At 38.0% G+C, this 24868-nt stretch overlaps 1 protein-coding gene and 1 pseudogene across 2 annotated transcripts in view; one reads left to right on the top strand and one right to left on the bottom strand.

Moving 5' to 3' along the window:
• Positions 1-18245, bottom strand: part of LOC113117085 (exocyst complex component 5-like) — a 23269-nt gene extending 5024 nt beyond the window's left edge. Inside the window, exons 1-17 of one of the 2 annotated variants that reach the window (XM_026285492.1) lie at positions 18050-18245; positions 13139-13233; positions 8516-8663; positions 8187-8381; positions 6008-6072; positions 3841-3869; positions 3625-3734; positions 3477-3521; positions 3219-3359; positions 2847-2929; positions 2500-2709; positions 2217-2364; positions 1992-2100; positions 832-952; positions 657-743; positions 423-531; positions 59-274 (exon numbers count right to left, since the gene is read on the bottom strand). In XM_026285492.1, coding sequence (XP_026141277.1) covers positions 59-274; positions 423-531; positions 657-743; positions 832-952; positions 1992-2100; positions 2217-2364; positions 2500-2709; positions 2847-2929; positions 3219-3359; positions 3477-3521; positions 3625-3734; positions 3841-3869; positions 6008-6072; positions 8187-8381; positions 8516-8663; positions 13139-13233; positions 18050-18076 — 1938 coding nt within the window. In that variant the 5' untranslated portion in view covers positions 18077-18245. Of the gene's footprint in view, positions 1-58; positions 275-422; positions 532-656; positions 744-831; positions 953-1991; positions 2101-2216; positions 2365-2499; positions 2710-2846; positions 2930-3218; positions 3360-3476; positions 3522-3624; positions 3735-3840; positions 3870-6007; positions 6073-8186; positions 8382-8515; positions 8664-13138; positions 13234-15624; positions 16675-18049 lie in introns of those variants that run through there. The other variant, XM_026285491.1, reaches the window with a different exon arrangement.
• LOC113117849 (AP-5 complex subunit mu-1-like) lies at positions 18202-24868 on the top strand (annotated as a pseudogene).

The raw sequence follows: 24868 nt of genomic DNA, 5'->3' as shown, positions 1-24868 counted from the left end.
AGTAAACTGTTTAAATTTGTAATCAAAGACCAAAAAAAGACCTTTGACCTCTCCTTACTCTGAAATCTTTGGCGGAGCGGCGGTATTCTGCCACATCACAGATGGCTAGCATACCACCCATGGAGCTGTAGCTGAACTGCTGCAGGTGCTCGTGGATCAGCCGGTGGAACCGCACTCCCAGCTCGGTCAAGACCGTGTCCACGTTCTTACCATCCATGGACCGCCGCACACGCTCCACTTGCTTGTTCACATAGGCACACACTTTTGAGCAAGCCTTGAAGAAAGAACACAGGAAAGATCAGACAGAATATGGCTATTAATACTAAAAATACTTCTAAAGTATCTTAACGTTATTCAGAGAATCTGTTCATTGCGCTAATGTAAGATTCACAAGACAATTATTACGGAGTACAAGTTCTTACCGTAGTGTACTGTATCATGACATTGTTCTCGTCTTCGGGCTTGAAGTCGGTTTTCTTCTGCTCAGTCACCAGGATATGCTTCATCTGGCCTATCATGCAATTTAGTGTCCTAAAAACAAGGAAACATAAGAAAAGGTCACAGAAACCGCCTTTAATGGCAATGAAGTCGTCAAAGACACACTTTGATAAAGACGAGGTTCCATTAAACAGAGTTTTCTGAAGTTCTGAACCAACCGATCAATCCCGGTGTCCAGCTTCACCTCCATCTGTTCGATCACCTCTTTCTTCTTGTGCAGGCACTCCGTCAGCTTAGGAGAGGAGCTACAGGGGTTAGAGTTCAAACAAATGTAATGGTAAAGACATCAGCCAGCGGTTCCAGAAACAAAGAGACAAAGTCGGTCAAACTTACCTAATAAGAGGCATAAGATGATCGTTAAACTGCTTGTCAAAGAGGTGAAAGATTGTGTTGGCCTGTTGAACCACATCCAGAAAGTAAAGGTTGGCATTTTTGGCATCCGAAGACGGGATGGCTGTGCAAGTCAAAGGACAAAAAAGAAATGATCGGCATGTGAAGTTCATTTCAGATTCATTCACTTGACTTGATGTGTTTGATGAGAAGTGGAACCAAGTCTTGTAACAATGATTATATTAAACTCCTGAACAAAATCACAATGTTGCAGTGACAAATCCAGTCAATGAGAACTCTCATTGATTCCTTTGGTTTGATTTTTGTGAACGCAAAACGGTTCACTTACACATATTAATAGTTTAGTACATAAACCTAATGGTGCACAGTTACACCAGAACACACTCGGGGGTGAAGAAATCTTCTTCCTGTGGTCCCCATGTATAGAACAACCTCAACATAAACCATGTGACCCATGACTAGCTGAACAAACCAACCACTCTGAAAAAAAATATTTATGTAGAATTACAAGTATGTAAATTAATTACACATCTAATGAGTTTCATTTGGTTTTCAATATTGCACTAAAAAGAACAAAAAATTTCGATAAAAAACTCATTTAAACCAAGGCTGTAATAGCCTAAATGTTTTTCAGTACATTATAGTTTTTAATTTAGTTTTTATATTAAGGGATAAAAAGGAAATACACTTGTGTAGTAGACAGTCTCTGGTCTACCTTAATCTGTAAATAACTAATTTCTATGATTTCTCATGGGTTCATGGAGATGTTTTTTTAAAACTTATTTTGATTCCTTTTCTGACTAATGTAATAAGAGCAATATCTATCTGATTAAATACATTAGAACAGAGCATACCTAGAATTACCTAAATTCACAAAAGATTTTTTAACCATTTTAGAAAGCCATGTTAAGTTAAAATAAGTTCAATCTTTTAAAAATGTCTCGGGCCTTAACTTTTTTCAGTTAATTGCCCTGTGCCTTGTGTTCGGCTTTGCATCTTGAGTTGGGCTTTTCTCCATAATGTTAGTAAAAAGTTTGCAATAATCTTCCAGTAACCTTTTTATATACCAGTAACTTGTAATAACATTATTGTGCAACACTTTATTATGAACTGTTCTGTGTTGTAGACAGTGTTTATCCTACCTGACAGCCCAATCTCAAGGGCATAGTCTATATGGTCCACACACAGATACTCCACCAAAAGCAAGAAAATGGAGAAGGCATTTTTTGGTAGATCTGCTGGGTCTGACAACTGCATCAATAACAGAAAGAGCGTCTATCATGCTAATGTTTACAGCCCACAACTTCCAAAAGAAACAAAAGCCTAGCGATGTTTTTGTATTAAAGCAATGCTTAAAATGCGTATACCTTGTTGCATCTCTCAAAGGCAAGTCGGGTTTCCTGCAGCAGGTTGACTACAACCTCTTGTGAGAGCAAAGTCTCTCCATGTGTGTCAATGCTGGGTCCCAAAGGCAGGTTAGTGCGTTGTCTGATCCTCTCTTTTAGTTCCTGGATGCTGTCAAAATGTGTAAAAGAGATGGCAGTAATGGCAAGAAATCTATCAAAGACATGTATTTGACAAAATATCCCTATGTTTTCAGAGTAACTTTGGAAAAAGAATGGGAAAACCAATCAAGCAGCGCTTCCTCACCTTCCAGTGCCTACAGGTCGTTTTTGGTGGTTCTTGGAGTCGTAAAAGCGCTGAAGAATCATGCCACTGCGGTTTTGCAGATATTGTCGCTCCATGTCTATGTAGCTCTCCAGGTAACAGGAGAATATATTCTTTATCAGCTTAGATAGAAACGTGTGCTTGTCTGAGCCCAAGTTAAAGTCTGAGAGTTTAGCAGCCAGTGCCGTTGTCCTAAAAACAAAAGGGTTACGAACCTGGTGTTCAGTAAAGCACACTGATTGGACATTTGAACCATTTCGGACAAGACAAAAACAGTGTTTGATGTCAACAATTGTAATAATTAATAATAATGAAATTCTGATTAATACCGTGTATAGAGGTCATAGAGGTTCTTGAGGTATTGCTCCACATCAGAGTTGCGGGTCTCATCTAGTCTTTCTTTGACATGAGCCTAAAATCATAAAACGGACACACTGAGCCATTCTCACATGTATTTTTGTTTGTGTTTTTTAAGCACCATCATGTTTCTATTTACAAGATGTTTTTGCAGCATTGATCATTGTAGCATTGATATTTGATAGTGTTTGCTACTAGGTTCTGGTTAGTTGTTTATTGGGAAGTTTGTACTATAACCTGATTCCTAGATGAATCTTCTGCCCCCCATCCCTTTTTTAAAATCACACACCAGGCAAAATTTCAACCAAACATACCATTTGTTAATGTGTAGATGTGTTACGAACCTGTATCTTATTCTCAAAGATGCTCTGAATGAGTTTAGCCATGACAGTCTCTGGACTGCAGAAAACCTCTCCAACTTGTTTATTAACCCGCTGACACAGAATTGCAATGTCTTCAAACACATCATTCCGCATATACGCTCCCTACAAACACCAAAAGTCACAGGTTGCATAACAGTGCAAACACTGGGCCCAAGATAAAGTCCTCTCTTGGTAGATAAATAAAACAGAAACACTAAATAGTGTCTCTCAGTCTGGTACCTCTTGGCATTGCTTAATGTAGACATCCACACAGTGGGCATAACCCTATAACAAATAAGATAAGAAATAATAATTTCACATTATATATCAATGTCCGAAATAAAACTATTACGATCTTAAGGGCTCTTCACTGTTTCTCCCAACAAACCTTAAAATGTAGCAGGACTGCTGCCACCTCACGCATGCGCCCAATCTCTCCCCTTCGCTGAGCTGCTGTGAACTCCTGGATCAGCTGACGCTCAAGGTCATGATATTTACCTTTCAAATAAACACAGGGCTTATGTTTACACTTCATATTTAGCCGATATGTAATTCAAATTTATGTAAAATCAAATGTTGCCTTGTTTAGTCTACTGCTGCTTACTTGCTATCTTGGCCTTGACATCAGAAAATCTGAATCAGGACGTAACAAGGAAAACAAGCATGGGAAAGAGAGAAGAACAGAGGTAAATGAAACACTACAGATGATTAGTGAGAGAATATCACAACAAAAATGTCTGACCTTTTGTTTACAAACCTGATTCCCAAAAAGTTGGACACTGTACAAATTGTGAATAAAAACAGAATGCAATGATGTGGAAGTTTCAAATTTCAATATTTTATTCAGAATACAACATAGATGACATATTAAATGTTTAAACTGAGAAAATGTATCATTTTAAGGGGAAAATAAGTTGATTTAAAATTTCAAGGCATCAACACATCTCAAAAAAGTTAAGTGGCATCCCCTCTTCTTTTTATAACAGTCTGCAAACATCTGAGTAGACAAGCTGCTCAAGTTTAGGAATAGGAATGTTGTCCCATTCTTGTCTAATACAGGCTTCTAGTTGCTCCACTGTCTTAGGTCCTCTTTGTCGCATCTTCTTCTTTATGATGCACTAAATGTGGTCTGACATTGTCATGTTGGAAAATGCAAGGTCTTCCCTGAAAGAGACGATGTCTGGATGGGAGCATATGTTGTTCTAGAACTTGGATATACCTTTCAGCATTGATGGTGCCTTTCCAGATGTGTAAGCTGCCCATGCCACACGCACTCATGCAACCCCATACCATCAGAGATGCAGGCTTCTGAACTGAGCGCTGATAACAACTTGGGTTGTCCTTGTCCTCTTCAGTCCAGATAACATGCCGTCCCAGTTTTCCAAAAGGAACTTTACATTTTGATTCGTCAATGTTTGTTGGAAGTATTCTTGAGTCCACGTTGTGATTTCCATTACAGTAGCATTCCTGTATGTGATGCAGTGCCGTCTAAGGGCCCGAAGATCACAGGCATCCAGTATGATTTTCCAGCCTTGACCCTTACGCACAGAGATTGCTCCAGATTCTCTGAATCTTTGGATAATATTATGCACTGTAGATGATGATAACTTCAAACTCTTTGCAATTTTTCTCTGAGAAACTCCTTTCGGATATTGCTCCACTATTTTTTGCCACAGCATTGGGGATCCTCTCCCCATCTTGACTTCTGAGAGACACTGACACTTATTGGCCTAATAAGTTGCAAATTGGTCCTCCAGCTGTTCCTTGTATGTACATTTAACTTTTCCAGCCTCTTACTGCTACCTGTCCCAACTTTTGTGGAATGTGTAGCTCTCATGAAATCCAAAATGAGCCAATATTTGGCATGACATTTCAAAATGTCTCACTTTCAACATTTGATATGTTATCTATATTCTATTGTGAATAAAATATAAGTTTATGAGATTTGTAAATTATTCCATTCCTATTATACTCTCAATTTGTACAGTGTCCCAACTTTTTTGGAATCGGGTTTGTAGATCTCAGATAAAATAACCATATAAAAAGACGCATTCAGGGGTCTCCATGACAGGACATGAAACAGCCAACAGAGTATAATGATCCCAAAGGTAAGTACATTGCACTTTCTTCATTTTATAAAATGATCCTAATCACATCGATTCATTTTACAATTCTGCTACTAGTCTTTTACTTAGACTTAAAAACTCCTTTCATTCAGTTGAGAAAGATGAGTGGCATTTGCACATCTTGTCATTTCTGTAACTTACAGGTGCTGGTCATATAATTAGAATATCTTAAAAAAAGTTGATTTCACTAATTCTGTGTGTAATGAATGAAAATAATATTCAAGTTTCACTTTCTGAAATGAAATTAGAGAAATAAATCAACTTTTTGATGATATTCAATATGGCACTGCAACAAACGCATTTCGCAATATTAAGGTTAAAAATGAATCATTAAATTGATCGTTAATTTAAATGCCGACTGATTGCGTGCATGATCGAAAATTGACATCCCTAGTTATAATGTCTGGAGAGAAACAGCACAGATACTGAACAAAGATGATATTTGCTACACTTTAAATTGGAATACACTTTGAAAGATTATGTGTTTCACTAAGCATTCACAAACCCCCCCCCCAAAAAAAAGTATGCCGTTAGGCTTGCAACATGTCATCAGTGCTGTTTATATGATCTCCTGTACAGCACAACATTATTACACCGTTCCCCAAGCCTCCATTATGGCCAAGAATCCATCTGCAGGTCGCTTACCTATCAAACGGCAGCTCCTGAGCGATCAGGTGCAACTTCTGAATGATGTCTGCAGCTTCTTTTATCTGTTTGGGATGAGAACAGACCATGGTGAGACTGAGAATACGGTCACTACAGGACAGGCACCTCAACACACAAACAGAGGCCAGAGGCAGCAGCCTTAAATCTGGGTATCGGCTTACGGTAAATCTGTCCCTCTCGTGTATGTCTCTCACTCTGCAGGTCCACCATGAGGATGATAAGAGTTAGCTCAGACCCGCACACCTGAACCTCATCATCATCCGACCTTAACCCCCATCCGTCAGCCGCTACCCAGCCAAAACACCTCACGCTCACTCATGACCATTAAGAATGGACTACAGCTAATCCCTCGGTAAATCACCTCCCATAATCTGTCCCCATAGGCAGGTAGGAGGTCTAGGCAAAAACAGGACCCTGACAAGAACCCCCCACCTCCCCCTTCAAGCCCGATGGACGCGGAGAAGAAAAAGGCGATCCGAAAGGCCCTGCCGTCCACATATCCTCTGTTCCCACTCTCCTTTTCCTGCCTGCCTCAGCTAACATCATTATTGTGCTCCCGTGAGGTGGATCCATCCCTTTTCCGCTCTCCTCGCCGAGGTTTTCTAAGTATCTGTCCCCCAGCTAAGATTAGCTAAATCCCATGTAAGTGATGTAGCCGTCTCCCAGCAGTAGGGGGTTTTACCGGCGCTTGTCTCCTCGCTGCCTGGGCCCGGCCCTCCCTTTCACAGGGATTAACCCAGCCTTCGTTCCTTCCATTTCCCTTCTCTCCTTCCCCCCTCAGCTATTCACCAGCAGCTCCTCTCACTTCCCCTCTTTTCTCTTCTGGAGGCGTGTATGTCTTGAGAAATATTGAAAAGTCTGGCGGGTATATTCCCACATGGCTCTCTGGAAGCATGTTGGTGGCCTTATGCTAATAGCATCAGAAGATGTAAGACTTGCCACCCAGGGTTGGTCACATCATTACTGAGTGACTTGAGAGATTAATTTATAAAGTGGCATTTCCAATTAAGCTGGCGTACATCAAAATCTAAGCAGGCCACATATATTAGCCTCAGGCATCCTAATGGCAGCATGCATCACTGTTGAGTACAAACTAAATGTTATCGGCTTTTGTTGCAACAGTTGCTTCGGTTACAACTTCAGCACGGACCACTGGCTAGAAAGTCCTGTTTTCCCCCAAATCTGATATCTATAGGAAACATGGATATACAGCAACAGTAAATCAACTGGGTCTGGCCTGACATGAGTAGAGTTGCACAATCGGTTCATAAGTTGTTACTTAAATTGGAACATAAAACCCATGCTAAGTGTTAAGTAAACTTTAGCTAATTTGTAAATTCAGTTGCACCATTTAGTTCTGAATAGAATCGTTCAACCATAAATGAAAACTGTGTCATCATTTACCAACCCTCATATCGTTCCAAAGTTTATTTTTTATGTTGAACATATAAAGATATTTTGAAGAATGCTGGTAATCAAACAGTTGTTGGTCCCCATTGACTTCCACAGTATTTTTTCCGTACTATGGAAGTCAATAGGGACCAACAACTGTTTGGTTCTACAAAATTCTTCAAAGTATCTTATTTTGTGTTCAGCATAAGAAAGAAAGAAACTTAAACCGGTTTGAAACAACATGAGGGTGAGTAAATGATGAACAAACTTTCATTTTTGGCTGAACTATTCTTTAAGGAAGAACACAGCTAGTTGGCCGTAAACTCTGCAAAGTAATGCAAAGTCACATAATAACAGCATATACCTTCAATGATCCAATAGCAGCATGAATCTCAGTTTATCCTGTTAAAAGTTTATTTTAAATGTAAACATTTTTTGCGTAACTAACAGTAAAGCTTCCTTTGAAATATAATATTTAATATGTAAATAAAAAAATGCATATGTAAAGAGCAATAAATAAATACTGATATAAAGCATAACTGACATTTATTTACTAAAACTGGTTTTGTGATACATGTGGTGTGGTGTTTAGATGAAGAGTTACTTAATGTTCTCTTAAAATGTAAACTAGTGTAAATCTGTTTAAGTGACTGAAATCTGTCATGTAACTTATGATGCAATTCCATCACTACGTTTTTAGTCCTCTTGGCTTCTGAAGTTGATTACTTAAGATGTAGTATCACTAGGCAGTCTCTCTAAATCTGACCTTGTCAGGATTGTTGAAGACATCACTGCGCAGTTCTCCATCCAGGAACTCGTTGAAGTATGTCATGAGTCTCTGAGCCTCCACTGCCCTCTGTCTTGGAGTATTGACTCCTTCTAGCTGATCTCCCAGATGACACACCTTGGTGGCCACGTAACTGATATGTTCATCCAACTCCTGGAAGTGCTGGAAGGCTACCTTTGATTCAAGCATAACAAGAAAGTGAAGGTTAAATGTGGTACATTTATAGGCCGGTGTAATTTAATTCATGGTGAAGTAACACATGGCTCCCCAAATGGCTCAAATAAATGCAAAATGTAAAAGCCACTGACTTGGTTGCTCCTTTGCAGGTCTTGGACCTTGTGGGCAAACTCCTTGGCTTCACGGTGACATTGCTGCTCCAACTTCTCCACCTTCCTTTGAATCCTTTCATCCAGCAGTTTTAGCTCCTCAATGTGGTTCACAAACTCTTCCAGCAACCTGGAACCAAAGACATGACATTATAGAGCTGCTGGCAGCAAAGCACAATTTCTGTCTTGACAAGCCTTTTAAATACTTTAAACTCATTAAAGGGAATACAACACTGCATGTTTGTGGCCTTTCATTTTTCCCCCCTGAAGTCCACTTATAATGCTTAAACTTATGAGACACTTAGTGTCTTTCAGGTAAAACCTAATTTAGTTTCACAACTCTTCTGTATTCTAAAACGTGTAAGTGTACAGTTCATGCAGTGCATGCATAGACTACATAATTATGCAACATTACCACTATCATTTATTATTCTAAAAGCATATTATTCTAATGCAAGTAGGCTTAAACATAACATTTATGTTTGCCTTGTAATGGATAACAATTGATGCTTGGTGTCAATACTTTATTTCTGAGCATGCATGGACAGTACAGTATGCATGCTGAAAAAGGTGGGCCGATAAATCTGGGTGGTCATATTCTGAATTATCTATTTTTCAAAACTTTTGGAGGTCAGTTCGTTTTTTCTCTTTTCTTAAATTAAAACTTGCATAATGCATTCACTTGATCAAAAGTGCAAGTAAAGACTTTTATTCCATTCCAAATTAACACTGTACTTTTGAACATAGTGTGTGTGTGTGTGTGTGTGTGTGTGTGTGTGTGTGTGTGTGTGTGTGTACAGAGCATGTTGAAGACCTATTTAAAAGAGCAAGGAAAGTACTGTTTTCCATGTTACATTCCTTTCTGGGTGTACTGTATATGATCTCAGTATTAAAGGAATGGATGAGCTTTAAATGTTATTAATTGGGATGTCAGTTGATTCAAACTTTGCATCTAATTAATTACATGTAATTTAATTAATCTAAAATTTAATTTGACTGTGACAATACCCAGATAAATTAAAGCCATTATTGTGTTAAATGAGAAAGTATCAAGTAGACATATAAAATTTCTTTCTACAGATACAATTTGTATTGACTCAATATAAAATGTATTACACACAAGGGTTTAGGCCACAATGGCACATAAAGAAAGGTTGAAAGGACATGATGGGGGCATGAGTAAATTATGAGAGAATTAAAAAAAATTGGGTTAATTATGCTTTTAATGGTTTTTTATTTTTTAAATGAAATGATACTCCAAAAATAAACTAAATCTGCCAGCAGGTGGCGGTAAATGTCTTTATGAGTCATTAATACATTCGATTTGTTCAAATGGTTGATTCATTCAGGAATAAAGTAAATGGCTCAGTTTATGATTAGGCTATTGATCCAATGGTTTACATGATTCGTTCAAAATACAGATTCATTCAGAAACTAAACACTGCAGTGTTGCTCAGAGATGCACATCAATTCTGTTAAGCACTCATGTTATTTTTTCGCTTGCTGCTCGTGTGACATCGCTTATCCTATGACATAAATATTAGACAAAAAACTCATTCAGGGGCATTTTTGCACCACTACCTAGAATTTTATGGCATAACTGCATTTATGGAGTTTTTACCCAGCATCATATTTGTGACCCTGGACCACAAAACCAGTCTTAAAGTAGCATATATATATTTGTAGCAATAGCCAAAAACACATTGTGGGGGTCAAAATGTTTGATTTTTCTTTTATGACAAAAATAATAAGTATATTAAGAAAAGACCATGTTCCATGAAGATTTTTTGTAAATTTTCTACCTTAAACATACCAAAACATAATTTTTGATTAGTAATATGCATTGCCAAGAATTCATTTGGACAACTTGGTGATTTTCTCAATATTTAAATAAACCATACAGTTAATGTAATCTTTATGTAAACCATACAGTAAAAAGTCTGAGACCACCTTGAAAACCTGGATTATTATAATTCCCCCCCCTTCTTTTCAGTTAATAATTTTGACAATTTTAATGAAAACAAAAAACAACTATTCTTAACTATTATGTACTAGATCTAGGTCCCTAACCAAATAAGCACATTTGAGACAATAAACAAGTCAATACATTTAAACATATGGTCTTGCTATCATAAGAATGCTGTTCTTCACATACTCGAATCATGCTGGATACAGAATCATCGGATTTTACAGGTATTGACTGTCACATGCTCAGAAAATATATGTTCATTTTTTTATTAAACTGAAAACGAGTTGCAGACAATATCCTTAATAATTTTCCCAAGTGGCCACTGCATGTTGAAATTTGTTCAAACGGCCTACGTGGATACTAGTCACTTGCCAAGTTTCCAAAAGAAGGAGAATCGCTGACAACCAGAACTCTGGAGTCATTCTCATACATGAGAAGTACAGTAGAGCGGAGGCTTCGGTGAGCGTTCCAGAGAACACTCTTTGTGTCCACAGAAGACTGAAAAACGGCCCATTTCAAAGTCTGATTTGTGCGATGTAGGCTTATGTCCCAAATTAAGTTAGCTCGGCTAGCATGTAATCTGTGAGGAAATGTTACATAAAACCTGACCAATCATATGAAAACGCCTGAAGCTCTGTTCCCAGATCCTGAAACCAGCTCAACGGCAGGGATCGGTATACTCTGGGCTGAGACTCATTTATCTTTCATGAATGCTTCTCCAAATAGACGCTGAAAAAAATCTCAGAGACTGATCTCAAACTGTGAAGCCAAAACGCTTCATCCAGGGAGAACATCTTATTTGTCGAGATCACATAAGCACTTACCTCGGCAGCAAATCAGCTAATGGCCTGTTACCAGAAATTGTGGTTCTTCATAAAAAGTGTCTCTCTGCGCTGTGCATGCGTGTGTGTGTGTGTATATTTAGGATACCTCACGCATACAACCAAAAGCTTCGTCAGCTGCATTTCAAAGAACTTGTAGGACAGCAAAGTCAAAAGCTCCAACTCAGCAAGTTTGGATTCTCCGGGTGGTGGCAAAACATTCTGAAGTGATGAGTATATAATCTCATATCACCGTAATTCCCTAAACGCCGCTGGCAGCTTAAGTTCTTTTTCCTCTCCATCTTTTCCCCTCAAATTTGTTCTCTTCCATCATTTGTAAGTCAATGGTTTGCCCAGCTCACAACAGCCTCTTCATGGTCGGTTATTTGAGAGCTCGGTGTAAAATTTGGGGCGATGTTTCTGCTCTGGCAGTCAAAAGCACTTTTGCTGTGTCTGTGTGTGTGTGTGTGTTTAAGTGAACTTCTTGTCTTTTTTATGCTTTTGACTCTGACAGTGAAATGACTGCCAAACTAGTCAAACTATGTTGTGATTACGTCCACATTATACATTTATTAGAAAAGGAACTCTGAAAAGTTTTCTGACACTTTTGAATTCCACTGCATTAGAAAACTAAATATCTGTGGCAAAACAAGTGGCATTTGAAATGATAAATGAATGATTTTAGACATTTTCTCCCAACTAACTTTACTAACTACGCTTTTCTAGTTACTTTTAACCAGCTGATGTCAAGGTGATTTTCAACAGATGTTTTAAGTCAGTTAAGTTCACACAGTTCATCATGTCCAACATATGACAATCGTAAAGTGTCCAAACTATATGGCTTCATCTTAAAAAAAACATCTATTGTTTTATCTATTTAAACTTCTTTTATTTTGCGTAATTTGTGCAATGTTTTCCTTAAAAAGGGTTTTTGTGCTATAGGCAATTTCTTTAAAATCATCTTCTTATAAGCCAACAACAAGTTTAAGTGTGGTTTAGGCTAATAAATATTTGTATACATTTTTTTATATGTATAACTAGACCCAATTATGTCTGCAGATATGTTTGCCTTTTTAGCTTTACTTTAGAAAAATGTCAAATTATTTTAAATTAAATGTGCTAAATGGAGCTATTAAGACTATTAGGATCTTGCCAGTATCTAAATGCATGAAATTTTCCTTTGTATTTTTAATTAAAAAAAATAAAATAATAATAATTCTGATTTGTATAATGCATATGATGCACGGATGCACTTATATAAACTGCATGTAGACTTCTAAGGAATTTAAATAATGCATTAGTTGCAGAGCTGAAAATGAATACAATCTAAAAACTGCACTACCAATCAAAAGCATAAGCGTGATTACTAATACTTTATTTATCTTTTAGAAAAGTAAAGCACAATTAAAACTACGAGATCCCATCGCACTCATCTCTCTCTCAGCACACAACAAGATCTATCAAAATGTGTTTATAACGTGAAATTAAAATGATGATTCAATCTTATATTTCAGCTTCAACATAACAACTCTGTACAGTCTGAGCTTCTCATTGCCAATTTTTATGAGGTGCATCTTTTAGTACAGTATTGAAGGGGTTGCCATCTACACAAAGACTTTCAATTACTAAACCATTCAACTTCACAATTTCAAGAAATTGAAATTGAAAACAAGCAGATGATTTTTTGTCTACAATTCTAATGTCAAACATTTAAGCTTTAGATCACAGGGTGTTAATATCATCGATGATGCTAAACATAGTCAAAAACGACTTGTGGTGTACGTTTATGACAATTATAAATATATTGAGACTCACTTTTTGGGATCAAATGCCTCTGCACCTCCTTTGGATCCTCCTCCAGGTGTTCTCCAAGCCAGTCTCTCAATATACTCATCAGCATCAAACGGTTCCTGTTAAGATTGCAAAAATAATAATGAATAAGAAGCTAAATGTAATTGCCAATAATGGTATGCACAGATAAATATGCTTTAATAAATTAGGAAGACCACATGTGCTGTTTATTCAGAGGTGGTCTAGAGCAGTGGTTCCCAAACTTTGAACAGGCATGTACCCCCTGAGACATTCTAGATCTTCCGGAGTACCCCCAACACCACCAATTGTTAACAACAAGTTTTTTAATTTTTTATTGATATTTATTTTTATCAATTTTGTCGAGAATAGTGAATAGAATCATAAACAAATTATACAAATCTCATCAAAAGTCAACATATGATACAAATGTGCTGAATATAATGATTTAAAAAAAATATGCACCCAATCTCACACACAATAGGCCTACAACACATGTCCAACATCTCATTTAAGTTATTGTTAACTTTTCACATACTGATAAGTATTGCTTTTCACATTTGATAACATTCTATATTTTCTTAACTCTTCTGCTGTAAAATAATAATAAAAATGAGAACACATTAACAATAGTAAACTAAATAGTAAACAGTAAATTAAATTGTAGTAAACCACACAGAATAGGCCTACCACCTCTCCATCCACATCACCAGTTTAATGTGAGGGATGTGCCTGGATGTTCTTACACAATGCAGCGATGTTAGGCCGAATTGGGGACAGTTTCAGTCTTAGGTCGTTTTCCACAAACAGTCTGTACCTATACTTGGTCTTAAGGCAGACCAAAGCTGAGAATCCAGTCTCGCATAAATATGTTGTAGCAAAAGGCATCAACGTCTTAATCGCTCGGTTTGCCAGGTCCGGATACTCTGCCCGCAAACTAATCCAGAAGTCTGTCAGTGTCTTCTGACCGAACTCGATTCTGACCGACCCGTTCGTGGATATTTCAATGAGGCTCTCTCTCTCCAGCATAGGAAGCTGGCATGTGCTGGGTGACGAAAAAGGATTACGAATCCATGTGTCGTGGTCTTCTGTTTCGGGGAAGTATTTGCGTAATTGCGCTGCCAAGTCGCCAAGGTGTTTCCGTATGTCACATCTGACAATGTCGGCAAGCCGTAGCTCGTTTTCACACAGGAAATCCTGCAGTGATGGGAATGCGCCAATGTCGTTGTCTTTGACACAGTCAGACCAGAAGTTCAGCTTTTTAATCGTGGCCTCTACCTTGTCTCGCACATTGAATATTGTCACAGAGCGACCTTGCAGCCCGAGATTGAGCTCATTTAGACGGCCAAAGATATCTCCCAAATAGGCCAGTCTTGTGAGCCACTCATCATCATGCAACCTATCTGACAAGCGAAAAGGATTGTCGATGAAAAACAGTTTCAGCTCGTCTTTCAGTTCAAAAAAGCGTGCCAAAACTTTCCCTCTGGATAACCATCGCACTTCAGTGTGGAGCAAAAGCGTCAAATGGTCACTGCCCATCTCACTGCATAAGGTGGAAAAAATGCGCGAGTTTAGGGGTCTTGATTTGACGAAGTTAACCATCTTTACTGTGTCGTCCAACACCTGTGCCAGGCTGTCTGACATTCCTTTGGCGGCAAGCGCTTCCCTATGTATGCTACAGTGGACCCAAGTGGCATCTGGAGCCACTGCTTGTACACGGGTGACCACTCCGCTGTGCCTCCCCGTCATTGCTTTGGCACCATCTGTGCATATTCCAACACATTTAGTCCAGGTTATTCCGTGTGATCGTATGAAACTGTCTATGAGTCCAAAAATGTCCTGCCCCGTTGTCCTCGTCGGTAACGATTTGCAAAAGAGGATGTCCTCATGGATTGACCCTCCATATATGTACCTGACGTACACCAACAACTGAGCCAGGCCTGCTACATCTGTTGACTCATCTAGCTGTAATGCATAGAATTCACTGGCTTGTATGCGACATAGTAACTGTCTCAAAACGTCTGCTGACATGTCACTGATCCGTCGGGACACGGTATTGTCCGATGAAGGCATTTTCTGCAAAGTATGTTTAGCCTTTTCCCCCAACATTTTCTCAGCCATGTCCATGGCAGCAGGGACAATCAGCTCCTCCACAATATTATGAGGCTTGCCTGCCTTAGCCACTCTGTAACTGACCATGTAAGACGCTTCTACTCCTGCCTTATTTACAGCATCTGGCGCGATCAGACATTTCTTGTTGTTAGAAAGCAGTCTCAATTGTCGCACAAAAAACTCCCGTGGCTTATTTTTCAAATTGCCATGTTTCGTTTCTAAATGTCTTTTTAAGAGTGAAGGCTTCAACGAGTTATTAGACAGGACCTGCGCACATATGACACACTGTGGCTGAGGGAAATTTGAATTGCCTGTGTATGTAAAGCCCAGAGTTATATAATCTTCGTTATATCTTCTTATCTTTGAGTGTGCCTCCCTACCATCGCCTTGTTGTCTTGATGGAAGAGTCTGTGTCTCCCCGTCTCCATCACTGTCCATGTTAATGGTTTGGCTAGCATCAGGCCTTTCGTCAGAGTTAGGATTAGCAATGATAGTGTCTTGACCTGAAAAGCTTGTCCCGACAGCAGGTGACTCCTGTGAAGTTTCTGTTGTCGTTCTGGGTATGGCCTGAACCCGTTTCAACCATTTATCCATCGATTGAAATTGTTTTTTTGTTTTGTCAAATAGACGTAACTGGGATGATTTCTGACAGGATTTTTTTTTTATTTGCGCGCCGCGCGACAAATAATATTTGTCGTCATAGCAACGTTTATTATGATGCCTTAGTGAGTTGCTACAGGTAACGTTACACATCCAGACTGAGAGTGCATTGGCTGAAATGTCTGTATGTATTTTAATTATTGTATTTGCTTTTTTCTTACTGTTTGTTGTTTGTTTGTTTTGATTGTTTTTATCTGTCCTGTTTGGCAAATAAACTTAATTGAATATGACGCAGAGCTGTAATCAGTAATCTGTAATCAAAATGAAAACGAAATCGCGACACTCGGGGAGAAAAATGCGTTCATCAGAAAATGCGTTTAATATATTGAAACGTCTGTTTATATACCATACTCACTTAATAAAGCAGCGTTTTATATTTAATATGAGAAGAGGTAACACTTGCGTTATGGTCCGGATTTGACACAAAAAATCTTTAACTTTTAGGTGGTAAAATATGTTTTAGTAGTAATTCTATGAATTACACTGGCAAACCTAAAGTAATATACCCACCGGATGAAGAAGGGTTGGCTCTCCGCAGAACATAATATATTCATTTTATTTTATTTTTCGTGTTCGCAGTTATGAGGAACAAACAATGCTACGGACGTGAGCACACTGAAAGAGGCACTACACAACTGCTTTAAAACTTTCACAGAGATCTCACACATAAAACACCAAATATTAAAAATTGGAATATCAAGCAAAATAATATTCGATGATTGAACTAAAAAATCGTAGCTCTCACCGGTAATCAATACGCTCCTACATTAAATTTCTCTGTAGCCTATATGCTACTTTAGCCTACTGTGCGTTGTAGCCCAGTCTTTAAAAAAACGATTTAATTTCATATTCATGTTTAAATAAAATTATATATATTTATTTTATTTTATGTTTATTATATGAAAGGTGAAAAGCATGATAATCCCGAAAATATCGAAAGACAAATGGAGTGGGCAGACATGATTTTGACCACTTCATTGAGTTTGTTTTTGTAGAAAACCTTTCTTTAAAGTGAATTTCGTTTTGTATTAATTTTGTCTTAACAAATAACAAGAAAATATAGCAGGCAATAAATCAGGACACAGAGTCGCCAGCGCATGAACTGGAGATCGTCTCTTGAACCGAAACTCAGCGTATAAGCTACTTGCCATACAGACCTGAGAGATATACATAAAGAAAGCATGAAATGTGTACTTAAACATGTTTAACAAAAGAATTCAAAACGAAAGAAAACAGACTGCTCTCTGCTTAGGCTAATCATATTTATCTCTGGCGTGCTCACTGCTGCGAAGATCGCGAGTCAGCATAGTCAACTTCATCTTTTACACAGAAAACACTTGTCTATTAATAAACAATTGAAATGTCTCCTTGATATATTTGACATATTAATAATCTATCATTACTTTTCCCAGTTCTTTGTGGCAGCTTATGCGTTATTGGCAGCGCCACCCTTATGAACGCGTCCCCACCGCTCAATAGTTAATATTCTTTGGTGTTCAGTTTATACAGGTTTTCTAATTGTTATTTAATATATAAATATAATAATTATTATTTTTTTATTATTATCAAAATCTTTTTTTTTTCTCGACACCTCTTTAACTTGGCACGAAATTCTGTCAGTGAAGTCCCGCATACTATTTGTTTAAATCAATAGCTACGTAATCACCATTACAAATTGTACTTTTTTTTACATTTGTATGTATGTTTTAAAGTTTTGTATGTTTTTTTTACATTTTGAATCTTGAATATATATATATATATGGCTAGTCCGACCTGCCAATCCTTTTTGTTACGGCAAACCAAAATATTTTTAAGGATCGCCTAAGAAGTTACCACCGTGGGACAGAGAAAACGTTTGAAAAGGCATGACTTAGATATTCTTTCTCGTACCCCCTGAAATCAGTCCACGTACCCCTCGGGGTACGCGTACCCCAGTTTGACAACCGTGGGTCTAGAGAATTGAAAGTTCTAAGTTCAGAGTAACGTTATTTATACCACAGCTTCTCATTAGAGCTAATCTAACGTTACTGTTTGCTGCAAGTTATGTCTACACAATGTAAATAACGCACATATTTATGAAAAGAGCTTAAGTTGTGGCGAAGACCATTACAGCCTTCGTGACATCTTCAGAAAAACCAGCCTTACCTCGAATAACTGAGCTGTCGTAGCCATATTTACCAGCACCAGAAAGCTAATGGTAAGTCCGTAAATAACGTTACTTCTTAAAACGGCGTAGTTTTTGCTCCTTGTTGTTTAATGTCTATTCTGAAAACAATTGCTTCCTGCATCCAGCTGCCATGACCAGGCCGGAAATAGAAAGAAAGGACACGGGGTGAGGATAAGAGGGCTATGCGTTTAAGAGCAGGTCTGAGATCAGTTTTGATGTTCTATTACAAAGTGGTTCAAAACAGCGCAGTTTTTAACGGCTGATTCTACGTCAGCTCCGTTTCAGAGACCGGACCACGCCCCAAAATGTCACGTGACCATCGGCATACGGGAAGAGAATATAATGTAAATAATATAGTAACGTATGGAAATAATGACCAAGGACGGAGATATTTGTTTAGTTTTCCAGGGAGAATTGGACTGGAAAGACGAGTTTAAATAAAAGTGAGTAAGCTAGAGTGAGACAACAGATAAAAATCCATTGAAGAAGAAGAAGAAGAAGGCATACGGGAAGAACAAGCTGTCACGTGGGAATAAGATGACAGAGGCGAGTTCCTTTATTTTGCTTTTATTTTGCTTTTATTTTGCTTTAAACTTTAAACATGTTATGTTAAGATCTTAAATTTATATCGGTCACAATATTTGGCCGAGATACAGCTATTTGAAAATCTGCAGTCTGAGGGTGCAAAAATAAATAAATAATAATAATAATAATAATTTTTAATATTGAGAAAGTCCCTTTTGAGGTTGACCAAATGAAGTTCTTAGCAATGCATATTACTAATCAAGAATTAAGGTTTGATATATTTATGGTAGAAATTGTACAAAATATATTCATGGACCATGATCTTTACTTCATATCCTAATGATTTTTGGCATACAAGAAAAATCAATAAATTTGACCTATATAATGTGTTTTTTGGCTACTGCTACAAATATACCCTTGCTACTTGCAACTGGTTTTGTGGTCCAGGGTCATATTTAGTAGTTGTACCTATTACAGCATGCAAACAAATTTTCTGCATGGAATACTTGATGATATACTACATTTGCCAAATTGTGGAGTATACAACTGACAAATCATACAATAGAAATAGTTTGAATAGGACGCTATTATGAATTCAGCGCCATAGCTGCAATATGCGTACTGTTTAAAAAGTAAATTATTACAGATACATACTAGTATGTAAGTACTACTGTCCGAACGTTGCTGATAAAAATATTGCAGTTATATTTTACTCTGTTGAAATTATAGTTATTGTTATTGGTATGATTACTGGCATACAAGTACTGGCATACAAATGACCCTTCAGCAGTAATGAAGATAACTGAATATAACTGATATAATATTGGTTAAAGTGGTATTAGTGATGGATTTGTTTGTGAAGGGCACTGAGCTTGGCATTTTTCCTTAGACAGTTTTGCACGCTACTTCCTGTCGGACAGACCTATTCACTGAAAGTCAAGTTGAACACATTACATTGTGTGATACAGTACATAGTAAGTAGTCTGGGTTTTCCCTGAAAATTAATAATGCAAACTGCACAGCGTTTGATTGGAATGCTTTTCCCAGCATAGTCAATTTATTATTTTTCTTTTGTTATGTTTATTTAATTCAGGCGATTCCCAACAGTTGAGCTCCGTGCCAAATCCTTGGCTGGAACTCAGTATGTGGCCATTCCAGTGGACCGCGTCATACCGCAGCTTCTGCTGACAGAGCTGGGCCTGGTGGATGCAGACAAACCTTACATGGAAGTACGGGACGACTGCGGCCGTCAGCACCGCTCACCCGCTGTGGAGCTCCGTCTGGACGTCCAGGGTCGGAGAACCCTCTGGCCCTTGCTCACGGTCACCCAGGGTGCGTTAATCCTAGCCTGCCTTCCTCTAGTGGAAGCACCTCCTGTACCTCGGCCACCTCTCCCCAGCCTGGCCTCAGTCTCTCAGGACTTAGCCCTTTTGTCAGGTCTGCAGGATTTCCTTTGTGGCCCTGGAGGTAAACCAGAGCCTGATGTGCTGGCTTCCCGTTTGGCTGCTCTTCCCTCTGTGCTCCTGCAGGTTTGCCCTTTGGGGAGGCCACTGGACACCCCTCCTCCTGCTGGATCAGTGCCTGCTGCTGTGGCTCCAAGCCCTTGGGGGGGGGGGGGGGGGCTCAAAAGCAGCCAGCATGGAAGGCAGGGGTCCATCGAGGCAGGGCGGTAGTAAGTGTGGCCCTTACCAAGAAGGTGAGGTCCATGCAAGAGCAGTCAACAAGACATCTGGGATGTGTACGGCATGGTCATGTGCAAAGTTAGTCCCCACTGAAGGTATAGTTTGATTAGTGTTATAATATCACATTTATGACTTCATGTTTTTCAGTGTGAGGTTGAAGGTGTTCTGCCAAATGTGACCTTAACCCTTACACTCCCACCCAACGGTTCGCCTCTGCAGGACATTCTTGTCCATCCCTGTGTGACGTCTCTGGATGCAAGCATTCTTACCGCCTGCAGTGTGGACGAGAATGACAGTTCCGCCTTTTCAGGGCCACACAAGTTCCCTTTTTCACCACCTCTGGAGATTTTCAGACTCCTCACAGGTAAAGCTTATTCTGGCAATAGTTTGTCTTATGCTTTGACTAGAGATACACCGATTAACCAGTTTTCCGCATGACGGGTTTCAGCCTGCCGGTTCCGAGCCGGTCTGTTGTGACATCACACTTACTGACTGATAATGTATTTATATCGTGCCAGACGAGGTTTGAGCAGCCAGAGTGAGTGTGTGAGAAAGTTAAAGATGCTTACTGCAGAAGTAAAAAAAACTAATTTATAACATATGATTTAGGTATGCAACATTGCATAACCAAAATGTTTCAACACAAATGCAATGTGATTTTTATACAATAGAACTTCAATAAACAAAAAGTAAAATTTAAGTGGCTAACATTTTAGACACAATATTATCTGTTTGAAAATAGTTCCAATCAAAGCCACAGCAGAACTCTTTTGTGTCTCCGAGCAACACAGCGGCGTTTCGTTACTAAATTAATCCACGTTTTTAAATGAATCAATTGTGTCAATGATTCTGTAAACCATTCGTAAAGACAGTAGTCACTTGCCAAATTTCTGAATGAATCAGCCATTTGAACGAATCTGTTGAATAAAGGACTAAATGACTCACTCATTCAAGCAGTCATTTGCCGCCACCTACTAGTTTGGTTTCATATTTAAAACTAGCATTGCATTTTTTCCCAAAAGTTCTTAGTTGGTTTAAAAAATATGTAAAACATTACTTTTTTGTTTGTATATGCTGTCAATTATGGTTTTTAAAAAGAAAATCATAATCTTCTAAAATCGTTATCAGCAGGTCACACTTACAAAACAGTCGGAATCGGCCAAGAAAATTGCAATTGGTGCATCTCTAGTTTTGTCTCAGAAATGAAACATTCAAAAGTTTGGGTCAGTTAGATTTTTTTTTTTTTTTACAGTAAATGCTGAGAGAAGTCTCTTATTTGATCAAAAATACAGCAAAAACAATAATATTGTGAAACTATTATAATACCAAATAGCTGTTTTCTATTTGAATCTTTTTTTAAATGTAATTTATTCCTGTGATGGCAAAAGCAAGATTTTTAGCAACATTACTCCAGTCTTCAGTGTCACATGATCCTTTAGAAAGCAATCTAATATGCTGATTTGTTGCTTAAGAACATTAGTTCTTTAATGAAAGGAAGGCTCAAAAGAGCAGCATTTGTTTGATTATCCACTTGACTATCAGTTTTAATCAGTTGAATGCATCCTTACAGTATAAAAGTATTCAAAACAAAATGGCAATATTAAAAACAAAAACTGACACCACACACCCGAACAACAGTGTGTGTATTTTACTTTTATCCTATCTCATTATGGTACTCACACACTAAAGCTGTATTATTTTTAACTGACTTGGCCTTATACATTTTTTAGGTTCCTGTGCCACCAATTCTTGGCTCCTACCAGCTGAAGGCAGAGGAGAATCATCTTTAGACTACTGTTCTCTTGAAGCTCCATGTGTACTGTGAGGCACACATTCTATTTTTTTAACCAGTAAGTTACACAAAACTGTAGTAAAGAGCTTAATTCTGTATTGCAAATGTGTTGAATAGGGTGGGTGCAGGCATTTACACGCTCCGATGTGTATAATGGCTCTTAATGTAGTGGTCTGTCTTTAGCTGGTTCTGTATTATTGTGATTATTAATAATACACTGGCTGTTGTAGTGTCCTTGTACGTGCCTCTTCTCAGGAATCTAATGGGAAGTGTGGAGGTCAAAGTGAGCTCAGGGCAGCTTGAGGTGTCTAAAGAGAAGAACCTACTGGTTTGGGTTCTTGGTATGTCTGTTGATGACATTTCATTTTGATATTTAAATTTGTTATTTTTTCTCTCTTTACCTACTCAGGTCAGAGGTTTCCAAAGTCCTGTGAAGCAGCACTGGAGGGCACCGTTCATTTTTCAGGAACTGTTGCTGGACCGACAGACCCTCTGTGCACAGGACTCACTGCATATATAAAAGTGAGGGGGAATTCAGCATCAACTGATTTGTTGTGTATATAAAAAGACATTAAGACATCTGTCACTGTATTCTTCCTAGCTGTATTTCCGTGTGCCAGATTTGACTCTGTCTGGTTGATGTGTGGACCAACACTCGGTGCAGGTTTACTCATCTGCCAAACCGCGCATTGTCACAAGTGAGTCTTGTAATTGGAAACCAAAACATAAAAATAAAATATAAATATTAGAAGAAAACCGAAATAAACTAAGCTTAAATTGAAGAACTAAAATTAGTAAAACTAAAACTGAAATAAAAAAGTAGAAATGCAAAATAGAAATATATTAATGCTGTTAAAAGATTAATCACGATTAATTGCATCCAAAATGAAAGGTTTTGTTTACATTATATATGTATGTGTACTCTGTTTATTTATTATGTATATAGAAATACACATATTTTGAAAATATTATTTACATTTATATTTTATATTATATATAAATATATTTAATATTTAACATAACATTTTTCTTAAACACACTCATATAGTATGTGATTAATTCGTGATTAATCGTTTGACAGCATTAAAATATATATAAAAAGCTAATACAAAATATTAAATACTTTAACAGTATATATAAAAATCTAAAATAACACTGATGATTGCATGTTGAAATAAGTACACGAAGGCTCATTGACCTGAAAAAAAAAAAATGTTGAGTATAACACCTTTGAAAATTGACCTACCTTTTTCCCTCTAGCACGAGAGCTGGTCTCTTCAGAATATTCCATCTGGAACTCCACAGGTGACGCCCGGTGTCCTCTGGACTCATGGTTCTGTGACGGCATCTCATTAATGCACATATAACCTCCATAAATCATTGTAGATATTAAACAAGGATCAGGCACATATGAAAATGCTGCTGTTGACTTCCATTTACAGTCTGACTTTCACATATCAATGTATTTTTTCTGTCAAAATATGAGATCATCAGTGTCTCAGAATGTTTCTTGAATGCACACGACTCCTTTATTTAGCTGAAGATGGGCTGATATATAATGAATGACTGGTCAGAGAACCTGATAGACATTTATTATGTAATATTACTATATTCCAGTCATAAATATATATTTAGCAATTAACTAGCTTTTATACAACACAAGAAAAGTTTTTATCTGCACCATTTTGAGTCAAATGTTCTTTCATTTTCACTAATAAGAAGTAATGAAGAGTTAAAATTCAATTAACAGTTCTTTCATTTAGCTTCAGAATGGGCCCGAGTGTTTACTGGGGTTCAGGCTTTGGTTTCCTCTATTAGCTGTTCAGCTGGTTTATATAGAGGCTCCTTGAGCTCACTCACAAGAGGACTTTGGCCCTGTGCTTGTTTGGTGAGGCTGAAAAGAGTGTATTCTGATGGGAGAGAAGGCAATTGTTGAGGAGAAATACCAGACTGGTATCCAAAGAGGTTCTTAATTAGTTTCCAAAGTGACCCATAGAGGTCCCACTTAAGCTTGTCTCGGTCTCTCTCCTGGCCGACAAAAACAGTTAATGGAGACTTAAAAATACCAGTCTTCCAACAGGACCCTTTGCTTCTGGTCTTTTATTGTTAGAATAGGAAATCAATTATGCAGTCTATGATGTTGTAGGATGTATCTGCCTAGTTAAATGTTATAAACCTAACCAGGTGCATAAATTGTGTGTCACCTTATACATTGGACAGAAAGCCATTTATTCATAAGTATAAATAGCCGCTGAGTTGCATTTGGCTGTCAGTTACGGCTGTGAATTCCCATGGAGCAAGATGATGATGATGGTTCAGCTGGAGCCACGTAAGAGCTCTCCACTGAAGCAAACCATTGTCTGAGAGAAGAATCGTCTGCCACGTCTAATGATTGCTCTGTAAGAACAAGCCAGGGCTGCATTCTCACAAGGATTTCCTCCTTTGAACACTGAGCGTGATCAATATTACGGCTGAAGCCGGTCTCCAATAAGGTCCTCTTCATTTGCTCTGTGCGTCTGTATTGAAAGAGCTTTAGTCTGACTGGCTCCTGACCTGGAGTCAATTGGGCCATTCCCAGCATACAGTATTTCTAAAACAATGTGTTCAGGAGTGTTGGACTTATTGAAATTTCTACAATAATTAGGAATCATAAAATAATCTAAATCTTTTTTTCTAATTATTTTAATCTTGTGTCCTATTGGATATTAATTGTATTGAAAAAAAAAGTCTTCCAACACAGATGAAGAAATCACTATAAAAGTTTCACAATTTGAGTTGAATTACTGAAATAAATGAAC

Source organism: Carassius auratus, chromosome 17, assembly GCF_003368295.1.
Source record: "Carassius auratus strain Wakin chromosome 17, ASM336829v1, whole genome shotgun sequence".
Lineage (NCBI taxonomy): Eukaryota > Metazoa > Chordata > Actinopteri > Cypriniformes > Cyprinidae > Carassius > Carassius auratus.
The sequence above is the reverse complement of the archived record's forward strand: the minus strand, read 5'-3'. Positions and strand labels throughout refer to the sequence as shown.